The 17,727-nt window shown below is 37.2% G+C and overlaps 1 protein-coding gene across 1 annotated transcript in view; it reads left to right on the top strand.

The window, feature by feature from the left end:
* The window catches only part of UBE2U (ubiquitin conjugating enzyme E2 U), a 62,195-nt gene that overhangs the window by 19,477 nt on the left and 24,991 nt on the right, over window positions 1-17,727 (top strand). The window contains 2 exon segments of the mRNA XM_028512647.2: window positions 5,433-5,481; window positions 13,655-13,740. Of these exon segments, the coding sequence (XP_028368448.1) occupies window positions 5,433-5,481; window positions 13,655-13,740 (135 nt within the window).

Raw genomic sequence — 17,727 nt, forward strand, 5'->3', positions numbered from 1 at the left:
GTTCCAGTTTGGACAATAAATTATATAGTTGCCTGAGTGCCTAAGTGGTCTTTCCTAGAAGCAAATGCCACCATAGCTTGCCATTCTGGGCCCCAGCTGGCCAAACACAAGGAGGAATTTTCTAACAATCCAAGTTGCCTAAGAGTGGTTAAGGCCACATTGCCAAGTACTGAAACTCCCTTTCACTAAAGGTATGAGGTCTGTCCAGAAGGTATCCAGCCATGTTCTATGAAAAACAGACATTTATTGAAGAAGCTACAAGGTACAAGAAACATTGTACATAGGACATTGACACCTCAGTCCCCTTCAAAGTAGGCACTATGGGACTCACATAGTTCTCTCGATCACCATCAGATGCTCCATGGTATTTCCCCGAATCTCATTAACAGTCTGAAATTGCTTCCCTTTCAAAGCCAGAAGTCGCAGGGCACCAAATCTGAGCTGTAGGATGAATGAGTAACCGGGGTGATTTGATGTTTTGCCAAAAATTTCTGCACAAGATGGGATACATGAATGGGTACGTTGCCATGATGAAGCTTCCAGTCCCCATTTGCCCATAGCTATGCCCTTCTGAATCATCCAAATAGTTTCCATGGAGGAATGTTCAAGCTTAACGCAAAGTTGGATACAGGTTCATTGCTCTACTTGCTCAGTCATTTTGAGTGTGACAGCCACACAGTACACATGCTCACTCCGTGGCATCTATTGCCCCCACTGACTAGTACAGTGAAGTCCTCATTGTTTATGCACATGCATTCCAGTCCACTCTTCTTGGCTACCAGGTTACATCAATGTCATGCAAACTGTTCTTGTTACATTAATAATGACTGCACTTTTTCCAGAGAGACCTTTTTGTGTGCTTCTATAACCAGAGTTCATTTAGTAAAGTTTAATGACTATTTTTCAGGAATCTTGTCAAAGAGCTACTTGCTCAATGTCCAGTGTTGGACAAGGGGATTTCTCAAGTACCCTCCAATTTCTACCTTAGTTTGTTTATGAAACTTCAGGGAAGGAGAAGAAAGGTCTGGAAGGAGATGATATAAAACAACTATTTTGCCACCCAGATTCTGAGTATTACTACCTATTTTCTAACTTGTTATGAACAGATTTTACATTAAGCTCATAAATCCCCCTTTTTTTCCAGTCTGTCTTAGCAAATTTTTATTTCTATATGGTAATATGGTCAAATAATATTTATCTCCTATTTATCACATTTGTTTTGATATTTTAAAATATCAGATTTACATGATTTAAAAAATCTTTAGTTGAAAGAGAAAGTGAGAGTATAAAAATACTAACAGTAGCCAAGCCTAAGGTACTAACTTTTCTCTTAGCCAGATATATTCCTGTAGCTTTTGTTAAGTAAATGAAGGTCATGCTAATAAGTTTCAGATACTTATCTAAATAAACTACAATATAATAACTGATAGACATTATAATAGAGTTATAATAGAAAATTATAGAAATATTAGGAAGATTATAATACTAATTAACATTATACACTTTTAAAAACCTGATAATTATGGCAAATACATCTCATTTTTCATGTAGTTAGGAAGATGTGATAAGCACTTGATTCTTCAGTTCAGGCTCCCATATTCACTTTCTTAAATTCTCCTAACAATAGAACATCTTTAAAGAAAATTATTTCCACAATTGAAGCAGGTAAATTCTCATGGGGTTGCAGGTATTGTTTTATTTTCTTTTTAGAGGGAGTACTTCTTGCCATTGTCGCTGTGTAATACCCCTTGCACTGGGGGAAAATATTTTCTGGATGTCAGAGAAAAAAGAAATTTAGCTCAGTAGAAATTTAGTTGAAGAACACAAGCTCTGGTGCCATCATTCAGCCCTGTTTTGTTGCTGATGATTATTACAGTATTGTTACAGCTATTCCGTCATTTACAGATGTCAGGAGACCCAGGAAACCTGAGTTTAACAGGATTGCCTGTGTGGTTTTATTTGCTGGAATTACAGACCTCTTTTTTTCCTCTTTGTATTTCGTTGCATCAGATAGCCAACATTTTAGCAAAGCCTCTAAATTGTTTTTTTAACTAAAAATGTTAAGTATTTCTTTCCTATCAAAGAAATATATGTTCATAGCTTTAAAGGGCAAATAATAAAAATCAGTTTTTAATAAAATATAGCTGACCTTGGCAGCCCACACCTTGCATTGCTGAGTACCTCCCCAATCCCCACAAAGTACCAATAGCTTTCAACACATTTAGCTGCTTCTTCCAGAATTTACCACTATATTTCTAAATTTATTCTATGCTAATATTCCTGGAATTTTCAGTTTTAGGTATTACTTATGGGTGTGTCCTGAACTGTAAAGCTTCAGCTTTTGTACTGCCATTTCCACCTACATTGTCTATTCCCTATTCTCCTAATTTAGTTTGGTTACATTAGTATGACTTAGTAAATATTTGTCACAGAGGAGGCATGAATTATTGTTTTTCTCTTTTTTTGTACAAATGCCTCAATTTTTCACTCCCTTGTTTGTTTTCACATATCTGTCACCTGTTCTTCCCCTAAACTTTTGTGACAAAGCTGTCAAACAACTCCCAGACATTCAGTCAGGTGCATTTCCCTTGGAGACTTCATTCCTGTGACCCTCCTCTGCCTCCAGTTCTGACCTGGCAGCTCTCTCACAGACATCCTGCCATGATCCCCTGTGCCTGCCCTTTGGAAGAAGCTCCTGCTGGATCCCTTGTGTTCTTCGTGGAGGGTTTGCCCCTTCATCTTGTTGGAGCACATCTAGGAGCTTCCTAGTCATGAGAGCTAAATCTCTTCTGATTTTGCATGTCTAAAACTGTATTCATTTCAGTCTTTTATGGTCACAGTTTGGTAACATTTTAATTCAGAAATAATTTTGTTTCGGAATTGAGAAGACCCTGTTGCCTTCTTGTTTCTAGTGTTTCTCTTGAGAAGCCTGATTTCATTCAAGATGTCCAGTTCTTCACATGTGATATGATATGTTTTCTTTCTGGAAGCTTTTGAAATCTTCTCTTTATTCCCAGTGATCTGAAATTTCTTGATAATGTTTCTTAGTGTAGTTTTTTCTTGGGGGGGTTTCCCTCCTTGTTCATATGTAGGGCATTTGATAGGCTGTCTAAATCTCATTTTATTTTTTTTTAAAGATTTTATTTATTTTTAGAGGGAGTAGGGAGGGAGAGAGAGAAAGAGAGAGAGAGAGAGAAACATCAATGTGTGGTTGCTGGGGGTTATGGCCTGCAACCCAGGAATGTACCCTGGCTGGGAATCGAACCTGGGACACTTTGGTTCCCAGCCCGAGCTCAATCCACTGAGCTACGCCAGCCAGGGCTCATTTTATTTTTAAAAATATTTTTTTTTATTTAAGAACTTACACGACTACACTCTAAGAACACAAGGAATCCAATTAAAAATGGGCAAAGGAATTGAACAGACACTTCTCCAAGGAGGACATACAAAAAATCCAAAGACACATGAAACGATGTTCAATATCGCTAGCTATCAGAGAGATGCAAATTAAAACCACAATGAGATACCACTTCACATCAGTCAGAATGGCCATCATAAACAGAGCAACAAACAACAAGTGTTGGAGAGGTTGTGGAGAAAAGGGATCCCTAGTGCACTGTTGGTGGGACTGCACACTGGTACAACCACTATGGAAAGCAGTGTGGAACCTCCTCAGAAAACTAAAAATGGATCTGCCTTTTGACCCAGCAATTCCACTGCTGGGACTATATCCTAAGAACACTAAAACACCAATCCAAAAGAACCTATGCATCCCAATGTTCATAGCAGCACAATTTACAATAGCTAGGTGCTGAAAGCAACCTAGATGCCCATCAGTAAATGAATGGATCAAAAAACTATGGTACATTTACACAATGGAATTCTATGCAGCAGAAAGAAAGAAGAAGGTCCTACCCTTTGCAACAGCGTGGATGCAACTGGAAAGCATTATGCTAAGCGAAACAAGCCAGGCAGTGAAAGACAAATACCATATGATCTCACTTTTAACAGGAACCTAAACAACAAAACAAAGAAACAAGCAAAATATAACCAAAGACACAGAAATAGAGGACAGGCTGACAGTGACCACAGGGGAGAGAAGAGGGAATTTCAGGGGACAATGGGAAGGGTTTACAGGAACAAATTTAAAGGACACATGGACAAAAACTAGGGGGAGGGTGGAAATGGGAGGGAAGTGGGTAGGGTTGGGTGGGTGGGCTGGATTGGGAGTAAAAAGGAGAAAACTGTACTTGAATAATGATTAAAATAAAATTAAAAAATAAAAAATAAAAATTTTAGCCCCCCCCCCAAAAATATTTTATTTATTTATATAGAGAGGGGAAGGGATGGAGAAAGAGAAGGCAAGATCAATGTGTGGTTGCCTCTCATGTGCCCCCTACTGGGGCCTGGGCCTGCAATCCAGGCATGTGCCTTGACTGGGAATCGAGCTAGCAACCTTTTGCTCTGCAGTCCAGTGCTTAATCCACTGAGCCACACCAGCCAGGGCTAAATTTCATTCTAAAAATGCTAATCCTTTAGTTCTGGAAATTTTTCTGATGTAACTCATTATCATTTATTTTCCCTTTATTTTCTGTTCTTTCTCTTAAATATCCAGATATTTGGATGTGGGATCTACTGAGCTGATCCTCTAATTTTTAAAAAAATCTATTTTCTCCTCAATTATCCATCTCTTTGTGAATGATGACATATGATGCATTGGAAGTATGTAAGTACTGACTGCACTTGTCAGTTTTGTTTCATGTTGGTTTTTCAGTGGAGGATGATACCATTAGTTGTCATTAGTAGGCTTGACTATTTCCCCTGAGATAAACCTTCCATTTTGTTCCTGGAGAGAGATGCTAGCTGCTTATACTCTGGGAGCTGGACAGGGCGAGAGAGTAGGCATCTTATACACTCAGTATGATTTTTTCACTACTTTCAGTCCCTTACTATATTCTTGTTCTGCTTTGTGCCTAGTATCCTCCAGTCTTGAGTCTCTCTGGCTCAGTTTTCCCAGAGATTAAAAACCCTTCCTCCTACCTGGGCAGTGGTGATCATCTGATTGCATAGGAAGAGGGTATACATCTTGGGTGACTATGCTATCTCTCACCCTTCACAGGTATCTGGTACCTGCAATTTCGGAATCACTTCTCAAGATCTGAAGTGTAAATCTGATTGCTTTTCCTTGACCTCCCCTCATCGTGTGGTTGGGTTTCAAATTTCTACAGCCTGCTAAGACAGTTACCACTGACATCTGCTTTCCATCTTGAAAAATTTTCTTGCCATCTTTCTTTTGCTCTCCTTGAGGTTTTATACCTTATTTTTATTTCTTTATTACCATTTTATTGAGGCTTCAGAAAGAGTGCACATTGAAGCCATGTATTAATCTTCCAAGTAAACTATATCTTTCCTCTCTCTCTTTTTCTTTACAGTGAAAGATGATAGCTCTGAGTTATCTAGACACTCAGATAAATGTATCAGGTAAGTTTTCCTTCATACAATTCTATGTCAATTTATTTATTAAAAGGACTATTTTCTTAAACTATTTACACTGTCTTTCATAATTGAATTTTTTTTACTCAGAAAAGGAAGTAGACATCTTTCACAATACTTCAGGATGAATGTGGAAAGTTGTTGAATTCTTTCTAGACTATTGAATTAATATTGAATGTTACTATATGAACTTGCCTATTCTTTTAATTTTTATTTTTTATTATTGAAGAGAGAAAGCATATTGTGAACATAATAAGCACAAACCACTATAGAGAGCAAAAATCTAAGCACTTCAGAAGATAGATATTAGAGGAAAGTAGTGAGAGTTAGAGCTGAAGCCACTGGTAGGAGACAACCTGACAATATTGTATCAGTTCAGCCTTGAACACATGAAGGAGGTCAGTATTCTCATCATCAGTTCCTTTAGCATTTCCTTCAGCCTTAATCTAACAGTTAATCAGATAGAGAAAATCAATTAATTGATGTTGAAATAATGTTTACTTCAGCTGAGATTTCCTTGAATGGCCCTGAAGATGAGTAAAATTAAGTGACCCAAGTGGCTTCTGTTTGTAAAAGTGTTGAAAAAATTGCAGGAAGATAACATGATCTAGTGAGTTGGACACTAGTTTGGGATTCAGTAGACAACATTGCTGCCCTTAAACTTGTCAATATGGAGAGAAGTAAGTGACCATCCTGGCACTGAATAGACCCATGATAAACAGGTGTTGAATGCATGAACATCCCTGTAAAATATGAACATCCCTAGAATATCACAAAGTTCTATGAATTTGGAGTGTAATTATTTGTAGTACATGAAGGTACAGTGCCAGCATTTACTAATGAGGCAGTAAGAACAGAACATAAAGACTTCTCTGGTCCCGGTTTCAGAAGGTCCTCTGAACCAAACCAAGGATAAATGAAGCCAGAATCAGGCCTGATCTGCGATGTTCACCTGGTGCTCACCTGAAATCGCTAGAGCAATCTCCAGAACACAAATGATGAAATACGGTCTGGATTTCAATGATGCCTAAACTCCCAGTACATATCAGGCTACAATTTGTTATGTAGCTGTGAATTCTGATATTCACCCTGATATATACGGGATAAGGCTCAATTCTGTCTAGCTTTTAATTTTTACAGTAAGAGTGTTCACAATGAGGTCTTGCAGAAATTCCAAGAGAGAAGCTCTCTTTGTATTGTCATACTAGCACCTCAGGCTAGAATTTTATAATGAGCTGGGAGAACTGACTTGGCTGTAGAAATGATTCCAGAGACATTGCTAGGTGATTGAAACCCTGTTTTTGAAGGGCATAACAAAACTTAGGTGAAGTCCAGTCAACTGGGTAAGAAGAGTATAGTCAGGGGAATCCAGCTGACGTTCAGTAATTGAAGGTGATTTAAGCTTGTGCTGGTCATCTGGGAGGTTTACCCATGGGCTGTAGGATATCATTTGATACAATAAGGGGCAGCCTCTTGGAGAGCAGCTATTTTTTCACTTATTTAAAGTTCATTCACTGAACATATGTTCTGTGCCAGGTGCTCTGTTACAGCGTTGGGATTGCACAACTGAATAATACATGATCTCTGACCTCACAAGATTTTTAAGCTAAAATTGGAAACTCTCCTCTGAAGAGCAGACAGCTCTGATGACAAGAGAACAAAAGTTGGGGTCTGGGAGAATGATCTAAATATAACTTTAATCAGAACTGACTCAAGCCCTAGCCAGGTAACTCAGTTGGTCAGAGCATCATCCCAACATGCCAAGGTTGTGGGTTCCATCCCTGGTCAGGGCAAATACAGGAATCAATCAATGAATACATAAAAAAGTGGAATAACAAATCTCTCCTTCTCCACCCTCTCCCCTCCTTCCTTTCCTTTTCTCTCTCCATCTCCCCTACCCTCCCCCTCCTAGACCCTAAATTGTATATGAGCATGGTGTTAGTGAACCAGAAAGAAAGCTACCATAGCTGAAACACAGCAAAGGGAAAAGAAGAGAGGGGTAGGCAATGAGGTAAGAGAAGTCAGTAGGGCCTTATCATTTAGGCCTTTATAAACTAGGTAAGGAATTTCAATTTGATTAGATTAGCCATAGGAATTGGGACACAGTTAGACAGCTTTAAAGAAGGGAAAGATGCAATGAGATTTACATCTTAAAAGGACTGTTCTAACAGCTGTGTGGGGAACAGATTGTAAAGAATCTAAGGTGGAAGTAAGGAGAATTATTAGGTTATTTGAGTAAATCAGGGGAGAGATGATGGTGGTTTGGGCTAGGGTTGAGGGCATAGACGTAGAGAGGGAGAAAAGTAGATGAATTTAAGGCTTGGTTTGATTAGATGGAGGGTATCAGAGAAAAATGGAATCAAGAATTATTATTAGATTTTGGTTGGAACTGGATGGGTATTGCTGTCATTTACTGAGATGGGGGAGATTGGGAGAGCATACCACTGCATAAAATCAACTATCCCAGTTGCTGGCGAGAACACAGAGTCACTGGGGCTCCCCTATATCTCTGTAAACATTGCATCATTTGACAATCCCAAAGCCAGCCTAAAAAACAATTTAGAAGTTTCTTGTAACATTAAACATTCACCCACACAGTGATCCAGTGATTTTACTCCTAATATTTACCTAAGAGAAATTAAAATACATATTACAAAAATACTTGCACACAAATGTTCACAGGAATTTTATTCATAATATCCCAAACTGGAAAAAGCTAAAATGTCCATCAACAGTTGACTATATAAATATATTGTGTTATATTCATAAATGGAATACTATTGGCAATAAAAATGAATAAACTGTTGATAAATGCAAGAACATGGAATGGTAAAGCAGATGTTATATTGAGTAGATAAAAGAATCCAGAGTAATCGAGGGAGCACACACTACATGATTCAATTTATATGAAGTTTTAAGACAGGCAAAACAAACCTATAGAGATAGAAATGAGATCAGTGATTGCACAAAGTGACAAGGGTGATTGGCTGCAAAAGGGAGTAGGCAACTTTCTGGAGTAATGAAAATATTCTATATCTTGTTTGGGCTTGTGGTTGTACAGATGTAGTCTTTTGTCAAAAGTCATTAATCCATATGCTTAAAATATGCATTTTACTGAAGGCAAATTATGCTTTAAGTTAATTTAAAAAAAACCAGTCAACTATCTTTACAACTCTTTTATAAATCTAAACTTATTACAAAGTAAAACAAATTTTTAAAAAGGTATTAAAACTTTTTTCAAAGAATAGAGAAAATGGGTATACTTCTAAATTTCCAAACTCTGATTCTGAAATATGAAATCATTACAAGCAAAAAATTATACACCATTATCTCTTGTAAACACAGATACATAAATCTAACCAAAATCTTAGCAAATTGAATCCACTGACACATAAAAAGTGATAATACATCATGATTAAATGGGCTTAATTTCAGGAAAGACAGGTTGGTTAAATTTGAAAACTCAGTGTAACTCACCATGTTAACCAAATAAAGGAAAAAAACATAAAGTGATCTCAGTAAATCCAGAAAATATATTTGATAAAATTTAACACCTATTCATGATTTAAAAAATTATAAGCAAACTAGGAATGGAAGAGAATTCCTTTACCCCAATAAAGGGTATCTACAAAAATCTAATGGCCAACTTCATACTCAAATGTGAAATGTTGAACGCTTTTTCTCCTGAGTTTAGCAACAAGACAAGTATGGCCATCATCACCACTTCTACTTAACACTATACTGGCCAGTGCAATGAAGCAAGGAAAAGAAATAAGTTATAAAGTTTGGAAAGAAGGAAGTAAATTATCTTCATTCACAGAAAACAGGATTATTTACATAAGAAAATCCAAATGAATATACAAAGCTTAAAAATTAATAAATAAATTCAACAACAGCCCTGGATATAAGATAACCATTAACAAGTCAACTAAGTTTTTATATACTAGCTGTCAGTACATAGAAAGTGAAATTTTAAAAATACCATTACAACAACAAAATTTAACAAAGATGACTAAGGCAACTGTAATGAAAACTGCAAAATAAATCTGGGGGAAATTTTTAAGAACCTAAAGAAATAGACATATACAGTGTTTGTGACTATGACAAATCAACATTATTATAATGCCAATTCTTCCCAAATTAATGAACAGATCCAATTCAATCTCAAAATCTCATCAGTTTTTTTACTGCAAATTAACAAGGTGGTTCTAAAATGTATTTAGAAATACAAAAAATTTAGAATAGCAAGGCAGCCTTGAAGAACAAAGGATTGACACTCCTAGATATCAAGATGTACTAGAATGTTAGAATAAATTTTGCTCTGACTGGATCTTTTTAGGTTCCTATTCCTAAACTAGTCACTATTGTCAGACAGCCCTAAATTCATCAGGCCCTGACTTGGAGCCAGGTATGAGGTCAATTCCATCAGACTGAATGGCACATACAAAATGGGAGAGCAAACTAATTATTTGGGGGGCAACCACAATGTCCACTGTGACAACTTTCACATACATGACAATTTTATTGGATCAGAACCTTGATAAGTAAGAGTTTGACAGCACAGAGAGCAAAAGAGTGTCTAGCTAGAACTGCTTGCACAGACACAGAAATGTAATATTATGGCATACGCAGGGTCATCAGGAAGTTCCATGTGATAACACCTCTGGATGTGCGGATGGATGGTGGAAGTAAAGGTTGGAAATGGCTTGATGATGAAGAACCTGGAGTTATATTTGAGTGTTTAGATTTCATCCTATAGAATTAGATAACCGAATTGTGGTTTTTCAAACAGAGGCATGATGACCTGGAGTAGGGAGATACCGAAATAGAAAAACAATTAGGAAGCTGTTTAGAGTTTGTGGGAGAGAAATGATGAGGTACTTATCTGAGTCAGTTCAGGAAAGCAGCTGACACTGAGGGCTGAGGGGTGCTCAATCCCCTACCTGGCTCTTTCTATGGATGACTTCACTGAATGCTCACAAGAAACACTGGAGAAATTCTATCTCTTAATTTTGTAGTTGAGGAAATAGGAGTGAGGGGTTAGGGAGTTTGCCCCAAATCACACAGCTAATAAGTCACAGTGCCAGAGTGTTTGCAGTCAGGCCAGGTGATTCCACAGCCTGTACTCCTGATACCACATGCCTGAATATCCAGAGACATGTAAGGATTTAATCATTAGACTTTGTTATGGCTGAGATGTTGCTTCCCTGAAACATCACTACCACAGTTCTCTTTTCCTCTTAATTATCCTTTGTTTTCTTCGCTGTCTCCTCTTAACTATGAATTGGTTTCTGCTCTTTCTTTTCTAAACACTTAATTACTCTTTTGGAGTTTGTTTTCCCTAATGGCGTCATCTATCAACCTTTATGTTGATTTGACCCAAATCTCTTATTTCCAGTCTCAATTTCTCAATCACACTCCTAAAGGTCATCACCTAAAACCTGTGTTTAAAATTAAACTCATATTTTACTTCAGTTTCTCTAGACACTTTCTATTAATAGCAAAACTAACCAGTCTTCTGGGCTTTCGGAGAATATGTGACCCTCAAATTCCTTCACCTTTCACACCCTATCAGGCAACCAGTCCAGTCAATTCTTTACCATTGATTCATCTTCTCCCCTTTGTAATCTTTGCTCCCACCCGTGTATTAGCTCTCTGTATCTCTTGTTTGAATTATCACACTTGTTTAATTTCCCATATAATCCACCCTGCATACTAATGCCAGGAAAAAAAAAAAACCTTACATACTGATTTCATAATTTGCTTGCCTTATTCGAGAACTTCTGATTGCTCTCCATCACCTAATATATCAAGATTACTGAATCAACTCTAATCCATTCTCTGCCTAAGCTGAAATAAAAGACCCTCAATTGCCCAGTTTCACTTCTTTCATCAAATTCCAAGGCCTCTGGAATTGGAACTCTCCACTCTAGTCAATTATCTTGGTACTATCATCTCTTTCCCCAACATCTTCTGTATGTACATTATGTACACATGATGCTCCTCCCCGTATGAGCTATTTACTGCTAATAATGTTCCCCTGGCCTAAAATGCCTCTTCCCTTGGCTTCAGGTCCATATTCCAAGTGACACTTTGCCTAATGTCTCCAAAGCAAAGCTATATCTCCCTCTTCCAACATTTCCTGCTTACTGCCATGGTCATCATAGTCTCCAAATGGCTGTGTTAAGTGATGTAACACTTGATGATGTTACTATGTAAAGCTGTTCTATTTACTAGTCCAGGAATACATCTTATTTTCCCATAAAAATCATGTCTTCTACTTTTTCATATTCAGTATGCCAATGATAATGCTCAATAAAGTCCTGCTACTGCTTGAAACTGTAAACACATGCATTTCTTATACTGTGTATATGCCTGTAAACTTAGCAGTTTATCTGAATAGTAGTAAAATAGTTACTGTTCTCTTATTTTAAGGGGCTGTTTCCTTTACAGAATTGAAAATGCAAATATTCCCAAGTGTTTAAGGCATTCTGCTTTGTATATTCAAACTATGCTAAAGTTATACCTTCTAGGGTAATATTTTTAATTATTCTGGGGAAAGAAAAGAAAGCCCCTGAAGGCTAACAGTTTGAAATTGAACAGGACACTGTTGGGAAGGGAGAGGGTCAGGGGTCATCGTCAAACAGACAAAAAACAATGGAGACGATTGTGCCTGAAGATCGTGTATTTTTTTTCACGAGACAGTGTGTTGACAGTTTCCTTCCTCTTGGGTCATTGTTGTCTGCTAAATGATCTGTGACAGCAAATTGATCACAAGCTTTTTCATGCAGGAAATATAATGCAGCCTTTCATTTTGTTACCTCCATTGCCAAATGCCGAAACATTTCTTTGGGAAATTAATGTTAGTTTAGTATATCATTTAGTAGTGGAAAGCACTGCATGTAGCTCTGGAAGCAATAATAGTAGTGATTAATTTATCTTCACCAAGTTTCAGGTTTCTACTTACATGTGATTGCAAAAGTAATAACACATTTTAAAATGTTAGTCTTAAAATTGGGTGTCTGTAATTATCATTTAAATAGACAAATGCATTAACACATTTAGATACTGAGCCATTCATTTCAAAATTTAGTCAAATATTGTCTTTAAACCACCTATAAAAATTAGTGCCAGTAGATATATTCTAACTGAAAAGTTGCTTCTTCCTCTAAAGAGCTAGGAACTTAAAATGGAACACAGACATAAGGTCTTTTACATTTGATGTTTAAACATCTAAGCCAGTCAGTCGGTGATTTCCCATGTCTGAAAAATAGCCCAAAGTAATGTTTTGTTTGTAGAATGTTGAAAATGTCTGCAATGGAAAAGTTTGTAGAAAAATACATTGGAAAGGCAGTTATTTAAGAGACTATTTCACAATTCCTGTTTAATACTTTATAACAATCTTTGCTTTCCCATTAGGACATAGTAGTTTTAGCACAGGGAAGGAAAAATTCAGGTAGGAACCATTGAAAAGAGTTGTTTCCTCTTTTAAAAATGGCCATTTTCAGTGTCAAAATTAAACTAATCTCAATTCTAGTGTTTCATTTATCTTCATAGTAAAAAGAAATAAAGGTGATTTTACTAAAATTTGGCATAGAGCCCTAACCAGTGAGGTTCAGTTGGTTGGATGTCATCCCGCAAACTGAAAGGTCACGGGTTTGATTCCCGGTCAGGGCACATGCCTAGGTTGTGAGTTCAGTCCCTATGTGGATGTGTAAGAGAGGTAACCGATTGATGTTTCTCTCTCACATCAATGTTTCTCCCTGTCTTTCTCCTCACCTTCCCCTCTCTCTAAACACAAATAAATAATTTTTTAAAATTTGGCATAGAAATTTAAGAAAGTTATTTATTGTAGAAAGAAAATGTACAGGTGTGTACAGGTAGTTGGCCATGAAAGGCAAATAACCTGACTCTATATTTTTCTTTTTATAATATACACATGGGTGCATATTTACATGTATTATTGAGAAATTACTTGGACAGGTTTCTTTTTTGTGATTTCTGTATATTAGTGGAAGAATTAGTGTGTTCGATTTGTTAACTACAAATTGGTTCAATGTCTTGTGACAAAATATTGTCTGAAACAGTTCACTCTGATAAAATAATTTAGATAAACAAACTTGCAAACTACTTATTGTCTGATTTTAATTTATATTTTCAGATCAATTAAAATCTCATTTGATGATTACTATAAGCCATGCCCTGAAATAGCCACATCAAAAGCTGCAGAATGTTACAGAACTCCATGTGAGGTGATCTAGTCTTGTCCTGTGTCCTTTTGGTATATATTAATCTCTTAATTATCCTGTTTGTCTTGCTTTTTAAGACTCATTGACATATATTTGAAATTTGAAGGTGATAAACTTCTCTGTTTGCTCTATATACTAATCATTAACTTAATTTAGTTCCTCTTTGGTATAGTGCCTTGGACTGAAGTCTGATTAAAATCTAGAAAAAAATACAGGCAACTGGAGGAATAAATGATAAAGTTCTCAATTTTATGAGGTTTACTTCATGCCCTTCTCCCCAGAAAGAAGCTTTCATAGCAGGAGGAATCTTTTTGATTCTTAACACTAATTATCCTCAAAGTCAGAGAAAGTATTAAGTAGAAAGACAGCAAAAAAAAAAACAACAACAAAAAAATCCAAACATATGAAACCTGGGGCTGTCAGTTACATCAACCTAAAGCAAAATCTGTTAGCATCATGCATTAGGAATTAGAAAGACAGAAATGGGAGAGCTGGACAACTTCCTAGTTTCATTTAATCAAATATTTAGAGTACCATTTCATTATTTCGATTATAGTAGGTTATCCATCCTACACACATTTACTGGGAAATGATTTCCCTTCACCTGTTCTGCTGAATGGCGCATTCTGAAGTTATGGTGATTCCCAATTCCCAGATTCAGTGATTATTTTTTACTCTTTATCTTGCACTCTCATCGGCTATGCTGTCCTTGTGTTAGATGACACCATGTACATCTACAGTTTTCCTCCTACCTTACTTAGTGCTCCTCTGCCTCTTCCCTTAGAAAAAAGTTCATTTCAGTCCACTCTACCAAAAGACTTCATCCACCACCTTGGTTTTCATTAGCCTACCTTCCAGTAAGTCCTGAAGCCTCCTCACTAAGCCAGGCCCTCTGATGAATTCTGCATGCATACTTAAATCTGTGCATTTATTTTTGTACCTCTCACCTATATGTGTTCAGGCATCTCATACTTAAGAGGTCCCAAAGTGAATTCATTATTTTGCCCTAAAACATCCTTTATTACCTCTCTTGGTTAGTGTAGATCACTATTATTGCATTTACTTGCCTGAACCGGAATCACAGAAGTTTCCTAGACCTCTTTGTCTCCTTCGTTAAGCCTTGTTGATTTTATCTCCCGCATCATGAATGTCTTCCCTCCATCTCACCCTACCCCACACCATTGCCTTAATTTGTGGCCTTGTCAAATTTCTTCTCATCATTGTGATGGTGTTGTAACTGGTCTCAATAAAACAAAATATCACACACACAAAAAAGCTTCCTTTTTTAAGGCACAAATTATAGCAAGAAGTACTACTAAACTTAACAAATATTAAAAACAAGTTAGATCAATAACTTCTAAGAAAGTACACGTTCTTTTGGGATATTGGTTATTTATTTTGTAACTAAATATTACCTTCTTCACTCACTCATGGATTAGTGGTTAAGAAAATAATTTAAGGTGTTTTAAGAAACACAGTCTTTAGTAGCTCTATCAGCATAAAAATTTTATTTTATTTTTTCAAATATATTTTATTGATTATGCTATTACAGTTGTCCCATTTTTTTCTCTCCCCTTTATTCTCCTGCTCCCTGTACCCTGCCTCCCATCATCATTCCCTCACCTTAGCTCATGTCCATGGTCATACATGTAAGTTCTTTGGCTTCTCCATTTCCCATACTATTCTTAACCACCCCCCTGTCTATTTTGTAACTACCATTTATGCTTCTTATTCCCTGTATCTTTTCCCCCATTCTCCCCCTTGCCCCTCCCCACTGATGACCCTCCATGTGATCTCTATTTCTATTAATTTGTTCCTGTTCTAGTTGTTTGCTTAGTTCATTTTTGTTTTTGTTTTTGTTTTCAGATTCAGTTGTTGATACTTGTGAATTTGTTCTCATTTTACTGTTCATATTTTTTATCTTCTTCTATTTATTAGATAAGTCCCTTTAACATTTCATGTAATAAGAGCTGGGTGATGATGAACTCCTTTATCTTGACCTTATTTGGGAAGCATTTTATCTGCCCTTCCATTCTAAATGATAGCTTTGCTGGATAGAGAAATCTTGGATGTAGGTCCTTGCCTTTCACGACTTTGAATACTTCTTTCTAGCCCCTTCTTGCCTGCAAGGTTTCTCTTGAGAAATCCGCTGATAGTCTTATGGAAACTCCTTTGTAGGAAACTGTTTCCTTTTCTCTTGCTGCTTTTGAGATTCTCTCCTTGTATTTAATCTTGGGTAATGTAATTATGATCTGCTTTGCTGTGTGCTTCCTTGGGTCCAACTTCTTTGGGACTCTCTGAGCTCCTTAGACTTCCTGGAAGTCTATTTCCTTTGGCAGATTGGGGAAGTTCTCCTTCATTATGTTTTCAAATAAGTTTTCCATTTCTTGCTCTTCCTCTTGTCCTTCTGGCACCCCTATGATTTGGATGTTGGAATGTCTAAAGTTGTTCCAGAGGTTCCTAAGCCACTCCTCATTTTTTTGGAATTCTTATTTCTTCATTCTGTTCTGGTTGAATGTTTATTTCTTCCTTTTGCTCCAAACCATTGATTTGAGTCCTGGTTTCCTTCCCTTCACTGCTGATTCCCTGTGCATTTTCCTTTATTTCATTTTTCATAACCTTCACTTTTTCCTCTATTTTGCAACCACACTCAATCAGTTCTGTAAGCATCCTGATTACCAGTGTTTCGAACTCTGCATCTGATAGGTTGGCTACCTCTTCATTGTTTAGTTGTATTTTTTGGAGCTTTGATCTATTCTTTCATTTGGACCATATTTCTTTGTCTCGTCACTCTTGTTACACAGTAAGGGGCGGAGCCTTAGGTTTTAGCCAGGGTGGGCAACTCACTTTGCTGCATTGTGATGCTGTATGTGTGGGAAGGGGTCTGAGAGGGAACAATGCTTCTTGCTTAGCTCTCAGCTGGCTTTCAGTTACTTCCCTCACTACTCACAAGAAAATTGGGCCCTTTTGGTGTTGATTCCTGGGCGGATACTTTTGTGTACATTCCAGGACTCTCCAGTGAACTCTCCTGTGAGGCTGGGAGTTTCTCCTGCTGCCTCAACCCCCGTAGGTTTTTTCAGTCAGAGGTTTTCAGTCTTTATTCCTGGGTTGTGTGGTCTGTCTTGCTCCCCACTTGTTCCTCCTGGTTTATCCTCATGCAAATATATGACCGCCTGCTCTGCCAGCTGCCACCTCATCCAGTACTCCAGCTGCCACCTTGTCACATGTTCTGTCCACCCTGGCTACTCATCTCCACCCCTCCTATGGGGTCTGAATGAATATTCTTTAACTCCTTTGTTGATAGACTTCCATACAGTTTAATTTTCTGGGAGTTCTGATTTTTTTTTTTATTTTAAATGTATTGTTATCCTTCTTTTGGTTGTGCAAGAAGGCAAAGTATATCTACCTATGCCTCCATCTTGGCCAGACAGAACTTTATTATTTTTGATAGCACAGTACATGAATGTTTACTTCACTTCAGACATTAGTGGTTGGGTGCTGCTCAGTCAATTCAGCAAACATCTTCAGTGCCTACTATGTGTGAGGCGCCAAGGAGCTCAGATGCATTCCTGGAGGGAATAACCCTTAACATACAGATATCAGGAGGCAATTGACATAGTCTAGGGAATGACTCAGCACCCAGCCAAAAACCAAAACCAAAAACCAAACTGATAGGTATAGGATAGCACCTTATGGAATAACAAGAATATATAAACAGACATTTGGAGACTCCAAACTGCTAGAGAAAAAAATAATTGAAGCACATGCCAAAACTTAGCAAAATTTGGAAATGATTTTTTTGCAATAAAGAACAATTTAAATATGGAAGGATAATGAATCACCTATGACTGCAGTTTCTTCTTCAAAAGAGTTTGATATCAAAATGTTTAATTTGGTTCTTGTTTCTGTGTCTGTCACTAACCTAGTATGTAATTTATCCCTCTTTGTGAAGGCAATAGCTGGTAATGGTTACCTCTGGCCCAGA

This window comes from Phyllostomus discolor, chromosome 5, assembly GCF_004126475.2.
Source record: "Phyllostomus discolor isolate MPI-MPIP mPhyDis1 chromosome 5, mPhyDis1.pri.v3, whole genome shotgun sequence".
Taxonomy (NCBI): Eukaryota; Metazoa; Chordata; class Mammalia; order Chiroptera; family Phyllostomidae; genus Phyllostomus; species Phyllostomus discolor.